This window comes from Gasterosteus aculeatus, chromosome 4 (genome assembly GCF_964276395.1).
Source record: "Gasterosteus aculeatus chromosome 4, fGasAcu3.hap1.1, whole genome shotgun sequence".
NCBI classification, from domain to species: Eukaryota; Metazoa; Chordata; class Actinopteri; order Perciformes; family Gasterosteidae; genus Gasterosteus; species Gasterosteus aculeatus.
In genome coordinates this window covers 20,545,835-20,567,477 of record NC_135691.1, presented here as the reverse complement: position 1 = coordinate 20,567,477, position 21,643 = coordinate 20,545,835, and the positions used below count along the sequence as shown (strand labels likewise).

At 44.4% G+C, this 21,643-nt stretch overlaps 1 protein-coding gene across 4 annotated transcripts; it reads left to right on the top strand.

Moving 5' to 3' along the window:
• Window positions 1–546: 546 nt before the first annotated feature.
• fbxo38 (F-box protein 38) lies at window positions 547–18,893 on the top strand. Of its 4 annotated transcripts, none has more exons than XM_078100959.1 (22): window positions 547–686; window positions 1,973–2,115; window positions 2,833–3,047; window positions 3,710–3,843; window positions 4,941–5,104; window positions 5,473–5,638; window positions 6,069–6,344; window positions 6,912–7,005; window positions 7,359–7,489; window positions 7,700–7,870; window positions 7,998–8,140; window positions 10,757–10,958; window positions 11,425–11,604; window positions 11,722–11,877; window positions 12,076–12,807; window positions 13,538–13,638; window positions 14,314–14,416; window positions 15,253–15,419; window positions 16,153–16,298; window positions 16,576–16,679; window positions 16,992–17,105; window positions 17,242–18,893. In XM_078100959.1, the coding sequence occupies exons 3-22, from the start codon at window positions 2,914–2,916 to the stop codon at window positions 17,418–17,420; spliced, it is 3,597 nt and encodes a 1,198-aa protein (XP_077957085.1). In that variant the 5' UTR covers window positions 547–686; window positions 1,973–2,115; window positions 2,833–2,913; the 3' UTR covers window positions 17,421–18,893. The 4 variants fall into 4 exon arrangements, with proteins under 4 accessions (XP_077957085.1, XP_040030401.2, XP_077957084.1 ...); XM_040174467.2 differs by having other exon boundaries at window positions 1,973–2,119; XM_078100960.1 differs by lacking the exon at window positions 547–686 and adding an exon at window positions 1,027–1,411 and having other exon boundaries at window positions 1,973–2,119.
• The last annotated feature ends 2,750 nt before the right edge of the window (window positions 18,894–21,643 follow it).

Sequence of the window (21,643 nt, the reverse complement as noted above, 5' to 3'; positions counted from 1 at the left end):
TCCTCCACCTACAAACGTTTTACACATCATTAGGAAAATAAGCATGGTATTAATGGGGAGCTGATAAGTAATCATATCCCATAACTGGCCCCTAGAATACTCAGCATTATTTAGGGATGTAAGGCAATGCACAGGTTTATAAGAACTTATAAATGGCTCTCATAATGCTGCTAATAGGCCTAAATGTGAATGTCGTGTGGATGTGCTGTATTGAATGGCAGACGACATTCATATTTTCAGAAAACATTATTGCATCATTTGGTGTTTTCAGTTGTAGAAGTACAGCCATGTTCAGGTGTCATGTTCTGTGCTGCAGCCATCAGGGGAAGGCATCAACACCAACAGTAAAACAAACACACAGCGACTGTCTGCCGGGTCCCTGCTCATACGGTGCAAACGGAGAAGAACAAGAAAATGAAGGCCCTAAAATGAATTATAAGAGATCAAAACTATATGCACTTAAACTTGCATTTTTCATCAATCCAAACCCTCCGAAACAGTAGATGGCAGCGTGCACATTTCACCTCGGTTGACGGTCCGCCAACAGCGCCAATTAGTACGAAGAAGAAGAAGAAGGGGAAGAGAAGAAGAAGAAGAACCGACAGAGCGCAACTCTTTAGCAAATCCGCTGTAGTCACAGGATGGCTGAAGAGCAACATCACAGCGGCTTTGATCGGAAAATGCCGGTAGGTTAGCGCCACGGCCACAGGCCTCTTTAGAGGCGACACAGCTCCAGTCAGCGGGCTTTCTGTACTGTTTAGTTTCGTGGGTTTCTCTTTATGTACAGTGTTGCCTGCAGCTATGCTAACAAGTAAGCTAGCTTTGACAAAGACCAGGTTCAACTTTACTGCATGATAACGTGAAACGAGTGTGACAGGTGCGGCTTCTTCAGCTTTAAAGTGGTGTTCACGTTGTTTGGCAACACGTGACGTTCACTCGTCAGTAAACTGACGTACTGCTATGTGTCAGTTGGCTAACAACCACGTATAACGTTGTTATGTTCTGAGTGGTTTCGCTCAACTCTTCTGAGCGGAAGTGACATGCATTTACTACGGAGTGTTACCTCTCCATCGTCCGGATGGAGCTGTTTTCCTTTTAGTCGCTTGGAGACGAAGCATGTAGAAAGTGACGTGACTGACCACCTAATGGCTGAACTTAGAACTTCCAGCGAGCAGCTCGCTGTGCGCGTGTAAAACGACTCTCTCGGTGACACGTGCACCTGGTGAAGCGTGCACAGGTACGCTGCTGCCGGCGCTCCGTGGAGGGGGAGAGGCCCCCTCAGGGTGCCCTCCGGCGGGGGGCTCTGATACCCCCGCTTGGAATGAACTCAACTCTGTGTTTTAATGTCATGACGCACGGTGTTTCCCGAGGAATATGCCTAAATACGAAGTGCAGGTTCTCAATGGAAGAGGTACTTGTGTTATCATTTATTGATATTCTGTTTACCAAAATAATCATTTTATTGATTCAGGTTATGATTAATGTTAAGTCTAGATTTCATTTAGTGACCCAAATGTTTGAGGGTACATCTCACGTAGATTTTGATCATCAATGTTAAGATTACTTATAAACAATAAGAGTTGTGTATATTTCTGACAACCATCCTGCCACCTCCCACAATATATTTCTAATGTTGAAATGGCAGATGAATAGAAAAACCCTTTCTAGTGAATGCAAAGAGCAGTTTTATGGTTTGTTTGTTCAAATCTTTCTTTGCACAAACTCCCTACGTATTAAGGGAATTCATTAACCGATTTTAGATGTAAAAGTTCAGTCCAGCATTGTATCTGAGCTAGTTGTTGTAATGCTAACAGTAAATGCGATGTGGATGTGGTTTAAAATCAGCCTGATCAGCTGGTGCGTCCTCCTGTCACTAATAGATGAAATAACGGGTGCGGTGGTCTGACGCTTATGCCTCAGAAATAAGATAACTGAGACGTCTTTCATGGTGGCAAATCTATTTCCTTGTCAGCCGAGGAACAATGACAAATGATGACAAGAGGCAATGGGGTCCTCTGGCTATCGCAACATTGGCAGTTCCATCCCCGACTATAACGTGTCCAAGTGTCCTGAGCAACACTGCTAACCCCGAATTGCTCCCTGGGCCAACACAAGGCAGGTAAAAGTGAATCGTTTATTTCCCCGTTGTGGGACTAATACAATTGTTATTGAAAGCCAAGCACTCTCTGTCTCTCAGCCCCAAACCCAATTCCCCACTAAACCCTAAATCCTGATCCCTGAACCCTCCGGGACTAAACGGACCTCACCTGGTAGGTGGTTGAGTGTGACAGTCTGTGAGCTTAAATGGGGAAAAATACGAAGCCCTTTGCTGCCCCATATCACGTCGTCATGACAACGTCAAACATGGTTTGATTTCTGCTATTTCATACTTTTCACTCCATGATTTGAATGTCTTCCAGGCACTTTTGAATAATCGCTTCGATAACAAAGTTTATAATATTTTATAAAAAATTATTATAAAGAAATCAGATAAAAAAATTCATCTGATTTCATTGGGGTTTTCTTTAATCCTTGATGTTTTAAATACATTTTAATGGTAGGCTGAACACACCTGTGCTGTCTTTGTTTACCTTTCTTACGTCCCCATCCTTTCACTAGTTTTAATGTCTCATTGCAATGACTTGTGGGTAATTCCCTTGGACAAAGTCAGAATCCGTGGCTATGGAAAGGGTTCATAAAGTGTCTGCCAGAGTGGTGGGACAGAACCTACCCCTCACGGAGTTGGAGGGCGCACGCCTCAAAGTCCGTTTGGGGGGCCTCTTCCCTCATTTCCATTAAGTTAATGGTCTCCCTCTGTGATGTTGTGTCCAGAATTGAGCTTCATGCTCGTGAGATAAAGCCTCCTGCAGGAGGAAGAGTGCGTTGTATAAGCCTGGCAGTGACGCACAAGTGATGGGTCCGAGAAAGAAGGCCTCTAAACTCCAGCCTGTAGTGGGCAGCTGTGGAGGGGAAGTGCTCCTGAGACCCAGTGAGCCCAAAGACTACATCAACGAGCTGTCCCATGAAGTCCTCTGTCACATATTCAGGTAAACGTCATGTGTATGTGTTTACTGTTTGTCCTTCCGCATGAACTTTAACATGAGTAGGATAAGGATATCACTGCTGTAATGTTTCCTTTTTTACTTGTCCAATATAGCTGACAAGTCAAGGTACTTCATCACATTGATGCGTAAATCCAGCCCATACAGCTGACCTGTTTATTGATTGGCAATGCTGCCAAAGTTGTTTAACACAGTGAACCCCAACCACCGGGCCGCTGACCGTTACCGGTCTATATATATATATATATTTATATAATATATATATATATATATATATATATATATATATATTACACACACACCCCATACCTTTTTTTTTTCTTCTAAAAAATGTTTTATTTTGAAAATCGACCGGATTCTCTCCTAATTATGTGCACTGGTCCCTCTTGACATATTTCCCAAGCGTTTTTCTTCACATTCTACCGTGCACGGCAGTTTCGCCCACCAGCGAACAGAAAGGGGAAAATATTGTGTGACACCATGAGGTAAAAAAGGTTATGGACCACTGGTCTAACACACCCAGAGATATTGGAGGGACGGCTACTAAAGCAGAAATGGTTTTCTAAAACCTCTGACCATTGACAAATGTCTATGTATCTAAATTGACTTAACAGAAATATGATTTGAATGTTAACATTTTTTTTTAGGTACCTTCCCATGAAGGACATCATGTGTATGGAGTGTCTGTCCAGAAAGCTTCGGGAAGCTGTGACTCTGTACCTGCGAGTGGTCAAGGTGGTGGATCTGTGTGCTGGTCGCTGGTGGGAGTATATGCCTTCAGGTAAGCTGCTAGCAAACACGCATGTTCAGGTTTCCGGTGGAGGTGCGGTATAGAAATGTGTGTTTGAGCTATGGAGAAAGACGTGCAGGGACTCTTCTTTCCTGTTCCAGTGAGTTCGTTGAAAGGGGTGAAAGTTGTCATGTGCAACATTTTGAGATGTCGGAAGACAACGGCGCCAAATAAATGCAAGTGCATTTACTGCAATTTGGAAAATTATTATCGACCTCCGGAAATCATTATTTTATTGGTCAGATCAAAAAACAAACTGAAAGTCCAAGGTTTTGGTTTTTAGGATTGGGTAACACAACAGTGGATGGAACTCGGACCGCTTGATAAAAAAATATATTTTACATTTGCAAGTTTAAGCATCTTTCTGATGAGCAAGATTTAGAGGCTCGCTCTTTGGAGGACGTTGTGCTCTTGTTCTACGTAGTGGAAGGGAACCACATTACAGTACATTTGAAAGAACTGTGGTTTCTTACAAATTTGACTTTTACTTTACTTGATTATTTGCATTTCATGTAACTTGATCCTCTTGGGCCACTTCATTTGAGAGGCAAATGATTGTCTTAACCTCTCCATTTGTTTGACAATATTAATCAAATTGGACTACTGATTCAGATAATTAATACAAAATATGAATCAACTAAAACACTGGAAAAATAATATATCCATGAAACGGGTCAGTCTGGTACTAATGTAGTACATAATGTTTTGTTTTCATACTTTTAAGTATATTTTGATGCTAATTAAAAAAAAAAAATGTTTAGCCATTTACACTGTCAAATAATTGAATCACAAACATAGGTTGTGTAAATCTGATTGCCTTCACAATTCCACCTAGTTTGTACCAGAGCAGCGGCTGAACGCTGGCTGTGGAGCAGCTTTCTGGACTTTCTGAGAATGAGTTGTAGTGAGTTGTACTGAGTGTATCGACCACTTGTGTAAAGACAAGTGGTCGATACTCATCGGTACAACTCTCTGTGTGCTTCAGAGCCCTTTTTTATTCTTGAGCGCAAAGCTGAGACCCTTTGTCGAAATCACCACAAATATAATGAAAAAAGAATGTGATGGGCTTATTGTGTTTTCTATGTTAGGCTTTACAGACAGCAGCTTTCTGCTCCTTTTGAAGAAAATGCCAGATTTGGAGCAGCTATACGGCCTCCACCCTCGATACCTGGAGAGGAGACGGGTCCGAGGCTACGAGGCCTTCAGTATACCTGGAGTTCTGGAGGCCCTACAAGCCTGTCCCAGTATACTGGTCAGTAAGTTGTGTGAGAACAACGTCGTAGTGAACTTCAACACCACCAAGTCATTCCACTCATTGGTTCCTCTGCTTTGTGATTCCAAAGCTCATCAATCCATACAATAAAAAAGCCTACTTCCACGTTGCAGGAGGCACTTCTTAGAAATTAAAAGGGTCAATATACAATTTTTAATAAGATATTGTTCTTCACAGAATTACTGGCCTACACATCAAATTCAATACAAATTACTGAAAAATTAGGATTTATTTCTCATGTCGTATAGCAATTACGACATCATTCAAAATAATCACATCTTGGATTTGGTCTGCAGCAATGGCCTTCAACAGTTTATGATTTGAAACCCTCTTTGACCTTATTTCAGGGGGTGGAGACCTCCCATCTGGAGCTGGTGGAAGCCATATGGAACTACATGCCCCAGGTTCATATATTGGGAAAGTTCCGTAACCGCAATGGAGCTTTTCCAATTCCTGCGGAGAACAAACTGACGATCCCTATAACTGCAAAGATCCAGACGTTGCATCTAGTGGGTGAGTGGGATCACTACAGATGACGGAGCCTCCCTGCTGCATGTAAAGCAGCTTCAGCTCTTGGGAGGCCTGTCGCAATCGCCAATATATCCACTCATCGAATGATATATGGAATTGAGCGCGACCGTTTTTGGTGCTGCGATATATTCATTTTTACATAAAAAGGAATATAATGTCAAAAGCGGAAGCTGGGCTTCACCCTGTGAGCAGGATAAGCGGTTTGACAATGGATGGATGGATGGATGGATGGATGATAACAAGGTTAAAGTATTATTATTATGTAAACTGGCATAAAATGGTTTGAAAATTACAATAATATGGTTTATAGCAATTGATTTTGGTGCAATATATCGCACCATAGTTATCGTGACAGCCCTATTCGTGGGTGCTGAGTGGGCACACCTGACTTCACGTTGTTTGTCTCCTACAGGTGTCAACGTCCCAGAGATCCCCTGTGTGTCCATGCTTCGCCACCTTTATCTGAAATGGGTCCGTCTCACCAAACCACAGCCGTTTAAGGACTTTCTGTGTGTGAGCCTGAGAACCTTTGTCATGCGGAACTGTGCAGGACCAACCAACTCCCTCAAATACGTTCCCCTGGTTACGGGATTAGCATCGGCCCGCAACCTGGAGCAGCTGGAGTTGGTGAGAGTTCCCTTCCTGGGAGGGCTGATTCAACACGTGGTGGAGGACAGTTGGAGGTCAGGTGAGGCGACTGGGTTCAACATCAGCCCGAAGTGCTTTCACCAGAGTAATGTGTGTTTGCCCCGTTCCCACAAGTACTGTAAAGGGCCACATGCTATCCAGGATCTACTATCACGGTTTGCATGCATGTTAAATCGCAAATGTTTTCTAAAACGTAACCATTGCAGGCTGGTATATTAAAACCCGTTCAGTTGGTCCTGTTTTGCCCAATTTCAATTCCCTTTATTGGGACAAAATGACTGAATTGTATTTGATCATGCTAGATGATTATGATCATCATTGGCGGCGTTCCACTGGTCACCTCAGTCAGACCATTGTGATCTCTTATGTCTGTCTATACTGTCCTTTAAAAAAAAAAAAAATGTAATGCTTTATTTATTTTTTTTGCAGACGTAGTGTTTTCCTCAAATACTGCTTTAACTGCTCTCGAGATTCGGTTGCTTTTGATCAGTGACAAGATCCTCTTGTCTCGCCGTCTCTAGATACCAATTGGGATTTAGTTTTTCTAGCTAAAAGCCCACACGTTATGTGTATGTGTTTGTTCTTTGACACTATGCCTGTGTACTAGGAGGATTTCGGAACCTACACACCATTGTGTTTGGCGCCTGTAAGAACGCTCTGGAAGTGGACTTGGGCTACCTCATCATCACTGCTGCTCGCAGGTGAACAGCCAGTCATCAATTCCTGAAACTGAGTGGAAAACACTGGTCCACTTTTATGGCAAAATGCAAATCTTGTGGGAAAATGTTGGAGACGCAGAGTAAACGTGTAGTAAGAATAATACTTTCAGTGGGTGAGCTTGTTAAGGCTTCATATGTGGGCAGTATGTCAGAATAATTCTGTTCTTTCTTGCTATCAGTATGCTAGAACACTTATTCTGGAAACGGACAGCTTTCATGATGGAACACTAAAGGTGTTTTTGGCTCCTACTCAGCAGATGTTGACTTGTGACTACTTGAGTGCTTAGTCGGACTGACAGAAATACTTCTTCCCATGATGTCTGTGTGTTGAACAGGCTTCATGAGCTACGCATCCAACCCTCGCTGACTAAAGATGGAGTCTTCTCCGCTCTCAAAATGGCTGAACTAGAATTTCCTCAGTTTGAGACGCTTCATCTGGGATACGTGGACGAGTTCCTGCTGCAATGTAAGTGGCTTCTGTCAAATATTACCACCAGGTTTCGAGAAAAACAAGGCATGTGTACTCACTGCCTCCAATGAGCAATTCTTCTGTAATGGATCCACTTCTTTGAGCAACCGTGGGCAGCGTGTGGCTGGTACTGTTTCAGTCTCTCCCATTCGTCGACTAGAATGAGAACGTTAAATGAAGTGACGGTCTTTTGTTTGCTCAATGCAGGTAAGCTGAGCCATTCGGAGCTGGTGAAGTACGGCCTGGCTGATGTCATTGAGAATCCTGGCATCATCACAGATATCGGCATAAAGGTGGTGAATGAGGTGTTCACGAATATTAAATACCTGCTCATCTACAACTGTCCTCACTTGCATAACCCCCACCACTGGATCACAGGTAAAACACTCCACACCACACACCCAGTCCCCTAGTCACCTAGTGAATATCTTCACTTTCTATAATAATAATAATAATAATGGTGCTTGAAATGCAAGAACTCATGCTAGCAGTTTTCTGTCCTCAGACCATTCCAGATGGAGTCGCCTCGTGGATCTCACTCTGGTTCGCTGCCATGCAATCAAACTGGAATCCTTCTCCCAGTTCATAGAGTCGCTGCCCAGTCTGGAGTTTATCTGTCTGGACCAGATGTTTAGAGAACCACCAAAGGTATTATCGCTACCTTTTTATTTTTTTTATTAAATAGAAAAGCACTTAAACGTTGTATTTACCTGCTGTCACTCTGTTCAGAGCTTTACAGTCTGTACACATGCAATCCTCTGTCCCAGAACCTTCATATTGGCACAGGACAAACTCCCCAAAAAATGGAAAAACTCTTCGATAGGCAAAAAAACAGAAACCTTAGAGAGAACGTCTGAGGTGAACATCTCCCAGGATGGAAAGTACAATGGATGTCACTGAATGAAGAGCGTAAAAGATGTACAATACGTTCAATTCGTACGACAGAATGATTCACATATTGAGTAGTAAGGCCGGGACAACTGCCATCAGACGGAACCACCATCCATAGAAACCTGTGGGCAGGAAAGAAGCAAAGCGGGTAATGTTTGTTTATGATGACCGTAATCGTAAGCTGATCAATGATCGCAGCGGTCAGCAGGGCCATGGCAGGAGGTAGAACCGTGGTCCAATGTTATTTTCTGCTAGGATACCCAGAGCTCGTTCTCTAGAGACGAGCTCTTAAACAACAGTTCAATAAGTCTAGTAGACTCTCTACCTTTCTGTTATCTTGGACTGGAATGTTTTCCCACCACCACAGTCTGGACCAGGACACACCGGCTGTGACATCTCACAGGTACTGTGAAGACTGCTGTGTCCCAACAAGAAGCCGAGTGAATTCTAACAATGACAAGAGCTTTGACCGCTACGTCAGCAAAATGAACGGGCATTCAGGAGTAAGGACAAGAGGCAAAATACTGGTTTGGAAAAATGATTGGACAATAAACAACTACTCTGAGACCCCTCACACCATCCACCAACCTAAAGGACCTAAAGCCCCCCACTCCTTAGACGACCGTTCCCTGGCAGAACGTCTCCTTGATGTACAATGAGACCGTCCTGGCTCCATCCCTCATGGCTTATCAACCAGCTCGAGCTCATCAGGCCCCTCCCCATTAACCACTATATTCTACAGATGTAAACAGGGTCCTCAAACATCTGATCCCCAGAGGGCCGACCAGCCCTGACGCAGTCTCCCCTCAGACATGGAAGCATTGTGCTGATCAGCAGGTCTATAGACGACTCGGTCAACATGGGCCTTCACTTCATCCTCCAGCAGCTGGACTGGAACCTACGGCAGGATCCTGTTTGTGGACTTCATCTCTGCTTGACATGCTCTCTCAGCTGCACGTGCCGGACTCCACCTGCAACTGGATAACAGACTTCCTGTCTGACCAGAAGCAGCAGGGAAAGCATGTTTAGCCCCCGGACCATCAGCTATGGTCCATCCCACCACGGCTGCGTACTTTCCCCTCTGCTCGTCTCCAGTCACCAGTCCATCAAGCTCCAAGCTCCTATCTCCTGAAGTTTGCGGTGACACCACCCTCATGTGGCTCATCTGGTGGGGACGAGTTTGTGGGAGGTGGGCTTCTTCCCGACACCAGTTGGGCTCATCAATGAAGCCTGGGAGCCCCACTCTGTCTTCCCCCATCTCTCGGTCCAAGGACAATTTTTGCACATCCTCTGTACTCTTCATTTAGTATCTAATATACTTGACATTTTATATTAAATGATCTAATCCAGCGGTTCCCAAACTCAAGAATGCCGCGGCCAAATTTGAAGTCTGAAAATCTTTCGCGGCCCACCCAAACCTTTAATCACAAGTCTGATCAAAACATAATGATTAAATGACCTCAAGAATTTAACCAAAATCAAACAGCCGTCTCGCGCGAGCAAAAGTTCCTCTCCGCGAGGTATTTGCTCGCTTGCGAAACGTGAACGTGAAACGTGAGCTCGCGAGGAGAATCTCTGCTCTGCCAGGATTCTCAATGACATCAGCCAGGCCGTACTTCACCAGCTCCGAATGGCTCAGCTTACCTGCATTGAGCAAACAAAAGACCGTCACTTAATTTAACATTCTCATTCTACTCGACGGTCTGTGGGAGAGACTGAAACAGTACCAGCCACACGCTGCCCACGGTTGCTCAAAGAAGTGGATCCATTACAGAAGAATTGCTCATTGGAGGCAGTGAGTACACATGCCTTGTTTGTGTACTCACATGCGCTTGAGCGCCGCTCATCATGTCGCCGATTAACCAATTGATCCATATATATAAGGCGCTCCGGATTATAAGGCACTGTCGTTTTTTGAGAAAATTAAAGGCTTTTAAGTGCGCCTTGAGTGCGGAAAATGCGGTATATTTACTTTAATACTACAAGAGGGCGCCCCGTTTGTTGAACAACGACAGGTGGCCTGTCGTTGCAGCCGTTTCGATCGAGAGCCTTATTGTTTTATTAATCTGTCCGTTTAAATTGTTTGTGCTTCATCAACTAATGTTTCACATACCTAATGTGCCGCATCATAAATAATTTTATATTAATTTCAAACTTTTAAAATTTTTACTATTTATTTATTGTAAATGACCTCTCGAGGCCCACATGCAGTACCTTCGCGACCCACCAGGGGGCCGCGGCCCACACTTTGGGAATCGCTGATCTAATCTATTTATGTTTATTGTTTGCACCATCCCAATAAGAAAGAATACTTGTATGTGCAACATACTTGGCAATAAATGGTTCTGATTCTACATATTGTGTGTGTAACAGGGCTGTGCCAGGGTGGGCCTGAGTGCAGGAACCGGTATTGGTGTGTCCTCTGCACTGGTCAGCAACCAAAACTCCAACAATGACAATGACAACAATAACAACAACCACCACCACCACAACAATGAGGCCAACCTGCCTCCTCCTCCTCCACCTGTTGTCAACAACATCAACAACCAAAGACGGCAGCAGCAGCAGAACGATGGCAAGTCCCTCCTCATCGTTAGTCAGCAGCAGCAATCACACACAGCAGCTCTTGGGTGGCTTCTAAAGTTTTTCCAACCCTTCCGTTTTCACATTTTCCATAGCATCAGTAAATGTTGTAGTTTTGCCAAAATAAGTACTCCTAAATCCTGTCTGGGATTATTAGCATCCCCTACAAATACAAACCGCCTAATGTGAAGGGACTAAAGCAATCACCCAATATGTGAACACATATGGATTGCTATCAGATTTATTTCTGTTTTGAGACCAAAAAAACAAATGGTAAACTCTTCTTTCTGGTGGCTTCGTGTGCCTTCTCCTTTAATCATAAGGTTGGCGGTTTGATCCCTGTCTACCTGTCAAGTACCTGGAACCCTCATCCAGGTTTCTTCCTCTGCTCTGAAAGCCTGCGATGGGTTCTATGCAGAGGTTTTATGTTTTGATGAAAATAAGCTCTGTTTTCACAGCACCAGTGGAGGTGAATGGGTTGGATGATGGCGAGGAAGAAGTGATATTGGAGCAGGACAACAGGGAGGCTAGGCCTCAGTTGGAGATGAAAGGAGCAGAAGAAGAGGCGAGAGCCGACGTCGCTCCAGGGCCGAGTCGTCCAGCTGGAGCATCACAGCCTCCTGATGAGGAGCAAGCAGGTGAGGAGCTGCTTTGTCTAGTGGAATGAGCAAAGGTTAAGCCCAATAACCTAATTTCCTAAGCTTTCCTTATTTATATTTTTATGTCCGCTAATACCCCCACCCCTCCCCAAACAGGTCCCAGCGGTTTAGTCCAGCAGTGCAGAAAAGCTGATGCCACAGTTCCAAAGCCCCCAATGGTCATCTCTGATTCAGACAGTGAGGAAGAGGAAGGCCTTGTTTCAAGGCTAATGCCAGCTTCCTGTTCGCAGCAGCCAGCTTCCTCTACAGAAGGTGTCAACACATCCAGCAGTCTGTTACAACATGTGTTAATGGGTTGTGGGTGCATTGTAGACCAGGGTCAGACATATGCGGGATTAAAACAGCTCTCCTTTCCTGATCAATGTAAATAAAATGGTGCTGATGCTCATACACAGGCAAACAGAGCTCAGTTCACCCCACCAGTGTAACATAAATGTGTGTGTTTTTCAGGTAAAGGAAAGACTCCTTTGAGGCGGGCCGGCAATGTGTCTGTGGCGGTCTCTGTAGATCAGACAAAGACACGGGTGTTGGAAAGCAGCTGTGAGAAGAGCTGTCAGGTGACCAGTGAACAGATCAAGGCCGACATGAAGGCTGCGGCTGAGAACGGTAGTAGGACTAGCATTAAAGGATTTGCTACCGAGGCTGCGGAAGCGGCTACGAGACCCGGCACTGACGGTGTGCCGGTACGAGGCACGGGCAGTGCTGGCATAGCAGCAAGGACCGGGGGGAGGCCAGTAGCGGGATCCATGGGCAGGGTTGGACCTGGAGCAACCGGGCAGGTGGGTGGATGTGGGAGGCTGGGGATGGGGAGCACCCACAGGGCCACCACAACCGCTGACCGAGCGACGGGAACTGGCAGGACTAATGACTGCACAGAGGGCCCCTCTGGTCAGTCTGGGGCCAGTTGCATGAGGGGGACTAGGTTGGGGCAGAGCTGTGGTCCTGCCTCGCCCTGCCCTGCGGACAGGTTGGAGTCTCGAGGTGCGGCTGTGAACCAGTCTCCTAGGAGAGCAGCTCAGCTGAATGGACAAGGAGAAGGTCAACACGCCCGCCCCGGATCGCCTTCCGCCACCTTTTCAGGCTCACAACAGGGTCAGACCAGAGACGAGGACTTTGTTCCTAGACGGCCTTTGACCCGATCCTGCACTCGTATGTCATCGGTGTCCCTGGTGTCGGAGACGGGTAAGAACAGGCACAGAACACATGAAGCACGTGCCCACTAACTAGCCCTCCACGGGAGGGAAAGCTCATGCTTGTTGTCTGTTAGTGCACATTGAGCTCAGTGAAGTGGTAGATGTGCAGTCTAATTTTGTCTCCCTTAATCACACAAGATGTGTCGTATTGGGCCACTGATGTTTAGATCAGGATGACCATGGAGAAGTAAAAATAAATTAACTAAAAAATCTGTGAGCAGGCAAGGTGTAGAGGAGTTTGAGGTAAAGGGGGTTTCGATACATTTTGATTATTATGTATGCAGATAATGCCAGAACATATTTTTAAATCCATGTCCTTTATTTCCAATGATATAAAATAGAATACAAAAATGATTAAAAGCTTTACTTCAGAAGGCTAATGGCTTTTGGCGCCCGGTTTTGACAAGAATGTGTCTGTTTCTATTTTATTTTGTATATAGCACAAAATTACAAATTTGCCTCAGAGGGCTTTAAAGTCTGTACACATACGACAGATTACAATGGATGTCATTCTGTTGCATTGAAATTTAAACTTTGATTAGTGTTTCTTTTACTGTCAATTGTGAGTTTGACTAACGGAGGGCAGTGCAAAACGTATGTAATGTGCTTCTACCGAAGTTGCCTTCACCGGCTCGAAGTTAGTTTAGTTTGGCAGTTCACGACGGTGCAGCTTACTGTCCTATTGTATTGTAAGTTGCTTTTGGTGCTTTGTTGTTAAGATCTCTCCAGAGCAAAGCCTCGGGTAGCAGTGAAGAGGAAACGAATGGCTGACAAATCTACGAGCACCTCAGACCCAGTCACTGAGGACGACCACGTGCAGGTACACACACACACACACACACACACTGAACCATTATAGCTAGTAGAGGGCAACGGGGCAGCCTGACCTGGAGGCTGGTATTGACAGGCGTATAAGCCCTCATTGCCATTCAAGCAGACGAGATGGCTGACATATTGTGTGTGTTGAATTGCAGTGTTATTTACTGGGGTTTTTAATGTTGGAATAAATAACGTGTTTTTCATTCCTTAATTGTTTTGCAATAAATCAACTTAGGATGTTTGCTGAAATTGATTTGATTGCCCTGCCTAGAACATTTTCCACCAGCTGCTACTGTTGATCAAAGTTCAAAAGGTGGTGTTTCTAAGGGCAAATGGGATAATACTTTATACATGTAAAAGCACTATAACTAGTATGCAATACATTTGTGACTAAGAAACATCATTTTGAAAATGGTTGTATCCCCTGGGGGGAGCCAAAGTGTTGCAGGTAGAGCTCAGACCGAGAGCGAGAGCGATGATGTCATAAGGACCGTTGTCTTTCTGCTGTTCTTAACAATGGAATCAATCAAATGGTTACTTTTTTAAATGCTTTTATTCCACATGGTAAAGTGAGCTCCATTTGGTCAGGATGAACATGGGAAGGTATCAGTTGTGCTCTGTACTGTGGGGATCCATGGCGGTTATAATTGACATGCTGATGCTTTTGCTTGTGCAGATTTTGTCTCTGAAGAGTAAGAACCTGGTGGGCATCACTCTGACCAACTGTGGGATCACTGACCTGGTCCTCAAAGACTGCCCCAAGATGATGTTCATTCATGGTAACAGACAGACAAGGACGCTCGGCTACCATGACTCGTGAATGTTGTTGCATTAGAAAGATGTTTTAATAATCCTAAATGTAAACCTCTTGTGGGAAATGGTGTCAGTCAAATGATGTCGACTGGTACTGTAGGTTTTTTTTTTAACTTTGTTTTTCACAAATTACTTTATTCAAAGTTTTAACTTCCATCACAAACTGTTCAAAGTCAAATTGTTGAATTATCAAGATAGGGACTAGTCTCGCCAGCCACAGAAAAAGATCCATGTTTAACAGACTAGTTGGGCAAAGACGGATGTCTTCAGATGCGTAGTAATGTAAATCAGTTGCAATGCAATCACTCCCTCACTGCAGACACAAGTCCTGAGCTCCGTGCAAACCGGTAACCGTTGGGTTCTGGTGTCTTTGCTTCCGAGCTTCTTGGATCTTAGTGAACCAAAATCCAAGAATGTTTCATCTCATATGTGCCATACATGTTCATAACGATTCACATCAAATGGATACACTGACCAACTCGCTGCCATTGCTGTTGAACAAACTGACATTTTTTATGAACCCTCCAATAAGACCAGGATTAGTTAATGCTTCTGATACGGTCTGCCATGGGGAATGACGTGGCTGTTTCACACACATCCTGTTTGACTGCTCATTTTACCAGACATATTTATATCCCGGCAACTTGTGTTGGAAATAATGAGGTAAACATGAGAGTATGTGCCATGACTGTTCTTCAATCCAGATTTCTGGAAGATCAAATATTAAGGGGGTTGTAAATAACAGAAAGCCTTCAGTCACAGTGCCTTGTTGTGTCCCCTCTCTCTCTCTCTCTCTCTGCAGCCACGAGATGTCGAGTGTTAAAACAGCTGCGGGTAGAAAGTGCACCCATAGTGAACCGGTTTGATTATGCTCAGTGTAAGAAGTTGGACATGGAACAGGTCCTGGATCAGATATTGAGAATGCCTCCTGAGAGGAACCGCATCATTTACATGCGTCCGATGCACCAGGTGAGTCATCTGTGAGGTCGTCTTAGTTTCCTTGGAAACCGAATCCTAACCATAGATGTATTAAGTAAGCGTGATGCAACGCAGCCCCTCGCTGTCTTTGACTGGGTGGTCACGCGAGACCGTTCAGTTATTGCTCTTTCCATTATAAATTTGCTGTTTGAGGGCTTTATAATGGTAAAGTAATTCTGCGGTATGTAACATCCTGCCACGGTGAAGTCGGGGGAAAAGTGGGGAAAATTGTAAAGGGTGCAAGCAGCCAGTTCCTGTAATACATCCTAATGTACAATGTACTACAAACATGCAAGTATGTACAGTTCCTACGTATCCTATTGTGGCCCTCGTGTCAAGAACGACAAACGTTCTTTCAACATTTTTAATTAGTTCCATTTAAATTGGTCACGCTGTGATTCCACGTAGACAAACTGCAAGGAAAACTACACAGACATGTTTTTTTTTTTAAACTAATACTGTGGTGTCAAGTTCTCTAAATTCATATCTGAATGCTGCTAAGGCATGTTGTCATGTCAACATGTGCCTCATAGTTAGAAAGCCCTCCTGCACAGATCAGTGATTATGCAGATTATTTTGAAATGAGTTGCTAAACATTTAGCCAATTTGTTTTCTCCTCAGTTGTCTTTGCTTGTTGGTGGATGAATGCAGCACGCCTTGTATAACTGAGGTGGATGTTGTCATTGTTCTGCAACCACCTCTCTACATGTCCTCCCCTCTACAGATCGACTCTGTAGCATTGGAGCGTCAGCTCTTCCAGGGGCCCTATCCCTATCACATTGCTATCGTGCACGAGTTCAGCAACCCTCCCAACATACGCAACAAGGTTCGCATTCGCAGCTGGATGGACACGATAGCCAACATCAGCCAGTGAGTAATCTCTCTGCAGGTCAGAGGTCAACCCCTTTCTGGCCTTAACCCTTCTGATTTGAACACATTACGTGCTGCATGTCGAGCGCAATGAGTGCAAAGGTGGTTTAAGCGAAATGCCCGACCACCCAGGAGACACGAGCAATCAGTGGACCCATGTTGGACAACGTCCTCTCCTTAAGATGGGGCTGGGGAAAAAGAACCACAGTAGTACCACAGTATATGGACCATCTAAAATGCAGATTGAAAATGATCTCTATATATCTTTGTGCCGCAGAGAGTTGATCAAGTACGAGTTCTTCCCAGAGGCCACCCGGACAGAAGAGGATGTGAAGAAGTATCCAACATACCCCTGGGGTCGAGACATCTATACATTAGAGGGTAACCTTCATTAATCTGCAAAAAAATCTTGTCCCCTGAAGGTAGAAATGCACTTAAAAGTCAAGCAAGCCCCTTCCTGCTTTAGCCAGTGACCCATTTATATCACACATATAGATTAATATAAATAATCCGTGCTGCAGTGCAGAGACTACTACACTCCAGCGTGTTGTGTTTACAGTGCATTAGTCAATGATGTAGAATAATGTGTGACGCTGAAAAGTCTTCTGGATGCTTCCTGTGGAAGAGAAGGGATGAAGAAAGGATGTTTGGATGTCTTGTTCAGTCCTCCATCCATCCTTGTGTAATGTTCAGGACTGGTGGATGGCGCTCCCTACAGCATGATCACAGACTTCCCCTGGCTGAGGACTCTGAGAGCAGCCGATCCCAACAGCTACGCCCGCTACGACTTTGAGGACGATGAAAGCAGTGAGTCCTGTTAATACGTTGGTCCATCCTATCATGGCGTTCGCTATACATCAGTCAGTCGTTACATTGTCCCTGTAAAAGACTCACCCAGATCCGATAAGCACATGACCTGTTTTCTCTGTGTGTCGTGTAACAGCCACCATCTACGCACCCAGGCGTAAAGGCCAGCTGTCGGCTGACATCTGCATGGAGACCATCGGGGAGGAGATTTCCGAGCGCCGACAAAGCAAAAGAGGAGTGTTTCAGAGGGTGGTGGTACTCTTCCTCCATCACTGTGATACACCAGGAGAACCTGTGGATGATGACTACATCTAGACCGCCCGACGGACTTCATTTGAAAAAAGACCGCGATGTAGAGTCCACTTGGATGAGGTGCACATCATATATCTGATGCAGATGTTCTCCATGTTTGAGCAAAATCTTAAAGCCTTTATGTGCCAAATAATATATCTCAAATATAGTCCTGTTTTGCCAGTATTGACATCACAACCCCAGGCGTGTGCCCAGCTGCTTCCCTTGTCATACAGAGAAGGGTTATGCCCCGTTGGATCTTTCAAGCCGTCCACGCCAAAGTCTGCCTACCTCTTCTCCACACATGTGATCAATCACAGACAGAAATGGCCTTAGACAGAAATGTCAAAGATATGCTTTTTAATTTCAGTTTTAAGTTAGTTTTCTTTCTCTTCAACGTGCGGAAGAGTCGGTGGCACTTTTATTTTGTTGCATTTTGCCACAAGCAATAGATGGCGAGGTTGTGAGGAGCTGAGGAAGTGGAGCGGCTGATTAACTTGATCTAGTACTAAGTAGCCGTCCTCTCTGCATGACCCGCCTGTTGGGTATAGAGTGAGCGCCCCGCTGCCAGGGAAACTGCTGGATGCATCAGCTAGTTTGTGTTGCTCATCCAGCCTGACGAGTCCCCACACTTCCATGCAAACCTCCCATAGGGTGATGGAGAGAGGCTGTAGTTACAGCGGCCTATGCAGCATTGTTGGACCGGCTTCTTCTGTTGCAGTTGAGACCTTCCCATTGACTTCACACATTGAATACCCCCCCGTGTCTAACTATATACATATAAGATCACATCTGAATTCATGTTTGATTTATTTTTTTCTTAAAGGTGTGGCCCAACAAATGAATACAATTTTTGAGTTCTGCAATATGTCTGACTTTTGATGATGGGTGGGAATTATGAGAATAAAGGCAGAATTGTGTTAATATTTAAACATTTTTCATTGAACTTTGAACTTAATTCGCTACGTTGTGCATTTTATTCTTATTTCTTTTTCCCATCGGCCTACAGGCATTGCAAAAGCGGGATGGGTCAATAATGTCATATCTGTATTCATACAGTATGTATAACTAGGACACGTCTCATCTAAAATTTACAACCACACCTAAACCATCAAAATTCAATTTCATTTTCAGAATTTATTTTCATTGCTACAGGTTGTTTTTTCCCCTCAATGATTTCATTAGTCATGTCTATGGACAGCTCTGTCCTGAAGGACCGTAATGCAGTGGACAGGACTGACTGTCCAGGTTCAGGATGTATCAGGTATTCCCTAAATATGTTTAAGGGTTCAAAAAGATGAGAAACTGACTGTGAATGTTCCCTATGAAAGGAGCTGGATATTCTTTTTGCAGGTTGAGTGGACTGAGTAGGATCTGACTTCAGCCTTCTGTTTGTGTACAGATGTCATGGAGGACAACGTGCTTCCATGGTGTTTATATGTTTATAATGAAAGAACAAGACTATTTCACATTGAAAAATAAAAGAACCAAAATGGACTCTTGTCTTTTACCTCATGTCCCCACTGCTATCAGGCGTCCTCACGGTTTGTGGTTGCCTGTCCTCTCTGTTGTCCTTGGTGGTGCCCACTGATGTCTGATTCCCTGGAATTGCTCAGACGGTGGTAATGGTGGTAAAATCAGACACGCGTACAGCTGAAGGCCCAGATCACCGGCCAACACAGAGCCACGACAGTCATGGGGGTCAGACAGCATCGCTCACTGCAGGCTGTCTTTGAAACCACAATCAGACAGCCCAGAGGATTGTTTCAGACCCCACCCATGTCCTCCACCTTAAATATCAGCTTCTTCCCTCAGGAAGACGATTCCACCAGTGCTCAACCACTTTTAAGAAGTCCTTTGTCCCCCTGTGCATTAAAGGCCTAAATGACAAGTTAGCCAGCGCCTATTTACCGTTTTATTTTTTGTCTTTTTGTCTCCCACTACACCAGAGGTGCGTTTTACGATCTGCTGGCTGGCAACAGTCTGGATGTACTGCATGTATGCTGACGGTGTACGTCTCCAAGACAAATTTCCTTTGGGACAATAAAATCTGATCTGATCAGACCCATTAGCATTTGGACACAATTCTTACTCAACAAATGATTTGAACTGAAGCGGTCCATATTTAATTCAAGTGTAGACTTCCAGCTTTAGTTCAATAGATATAACAATTGTCCCCGATCAGAGGAACTTTGGGCTCTTTGAGTGGCTCGTGGGGTTATTGTGCTTGAAATGGTTTTAATTTATAAGCTACACCGCTGCCTTCATATCGAATAAAGCGTCTGCATCCTTCCCTGATCGAAATGTCATTGAGTGTTTGAATGTCCCACTGCTTAATGTCCCATCTTGGACGTGGCTTTGAGCCTGGAGACTGTCCACGCAGAGCAGTGGGGACAGAAAGCAGACACCAGCAGCTGTAGATCTACCTGTACACACACTGCTAATTCTGGCCCCACTTATCTCTGCTCTTCCTGCTTTGGCAAGTTGTAGTGGAGTAGAGAAGATGGAGTCACACACACACACACACACACACACACATATACACACACACACACACACACACACACAGGTTACTCTGATTCCGACTCCTCTGCTGTCAGTCAATGTAAACAGGGTGAAACTGGCCACAGCCTCCTGCCGCTCTGATTTCCCGTGATACTAAACAGCTCGTTAGGTTCTTACGCTGTTTCTACACAACATGTATCTCACATTCACAATTTATTAGCCTTTTATAATTTCCCCTCTTATAGAATATTTTGTTTTTTTCACATGAAAACAGGATCCATACGAAACTAGCAGCAGTGCCCTTTTATAATCAGCTTTAAATCTAGCAGGAAACACTGGCTAATTATACCTCTTTTTCTCCATATAACTTGTTGCATTGATGAATTGGCCTACTGACGTTTAAAAAGCATATTCATATTATCCTAACATGTTTATTTCAACACAAAACTCAATTTCAATTCTAACAAAAATAGTTGCCTATACCCAAAAGCAAAGTAAGCCTACTTGGATGTTGAAAGACAAGCGACCACTGTACGTTTCCTTTGAACAAAGTACGTTTCCTTTGAACGTTCACAGCTTGCCTCATAGTTTGAAGCATGAGTCCACTTTTGCGGATTTGTCGAAATGGCGGTGATTGTGTGTTAGGATGGGATGTTGTGGTCCAGTCCTTCACCCCAGGGGGCCTCCACATCCCACTGAGTGTGTGTAATTGCTGCGGGATGCTAGACTGCGACAGAAAAAAGGAACCCAGGAAGCTCAGGTTCAGAAATCACAACGGGTTTTTTCGGTCGCAAAAAATAATAGACAAAGTGCTGTTTTCCCAATTACTCACATTTCACAAGTGTCAGTGTTATACTTCACATGCAGCAGATCAGGATGTTTGCAGTCCAGTGGGCAGGACTGCTCTCCATATGAGGGAAGGGACTGCAAACACTCTCTGGCAGATTTGTATAACATTTACTTCTGATGTGGACTCATTGTACAACTAGTAAAGGGTAACGTACGTGTGTGTGTGTGTCCATGCTTGGCCTTCATCACTAATAGCCCAGTCTTGTCAGCTGCTGTAAACAGTGAACCATCTCCAAACATTACCTTATTAAGACACAAGAGACAGAACAGACAGAGAGGAGAGTTCATACCTGACACCCCCCCCCGTCCCCCCTGTCCCCCCCCCCCGCATTCTCTCTCACAGAGAGGAAAGATCAAAGTAAAAAAATAGAGAGCACTGAGAGCACAATGTAGCCAGCATACATGGTTAAAACCCCTGGCTCACATCTGGATCAGAACCAAGCACTCTCCAGCCTCCGAGCTCCAGCAGCAGCCTCCACCAGATATTCAGCAGTTTAATTGGGAGCTTTAACAGTCACATCTTTGAATCAATTGTAAAACCTACTGGTAGCCACATAAAACAAGGATCATGACATGTTCTTTTGAAATTAAGAACGATTTTATAATGATCAAAACCTGAAAAAAATTGTTTTCATTTAGCTGAAGAAAGAACATTCAGCAGAATCAAACGGATCCAGATGTTGAAAGTGGCCTTCATTGCTGGTTTTGAATGAAACATGCATGTGAGTGTGTTGTACTAATGCTGCTAATTATTGTGTTACTGTACAGGTCTAAGCGGCAGTATATATTCACTAAACGGTCTCATTGGCCACAGAGAGGAGGCTTCACCGACTTAATGCTCATCTGAGATCCAGAACAATTCAAATCAAACAAATCCAGCTGTGAAAACTATC

What these genes read in the sequence shown, in the direction of transcription:
- fbxo38 (XM_078100959.1), top strand. Translation starts at nt 2,914, where the DNA reads ATGGGTCCGAGAAAGAAGGCCTCTAAACTCCAGCCTGTAGTGGGCAGC. An exon ending in GTCCCTGGTGTCGGAGACGG is followed by an intron (nt 12,808 to 13,537) that starts GTAAGAACAGGC and finishes TTTGTTGTTAAG; the next exon opens with ATCTCTCCAGAGCAAAGCCT. An exon ending in AGACATCTATACATTAGAGG is followed by an intron (nt 16,680 to 16,991) that starts GTAACCTTCATT and finishes TGTAATGTTCAG; the next exon opens with GACTGGTGGATGGCGCTCCC.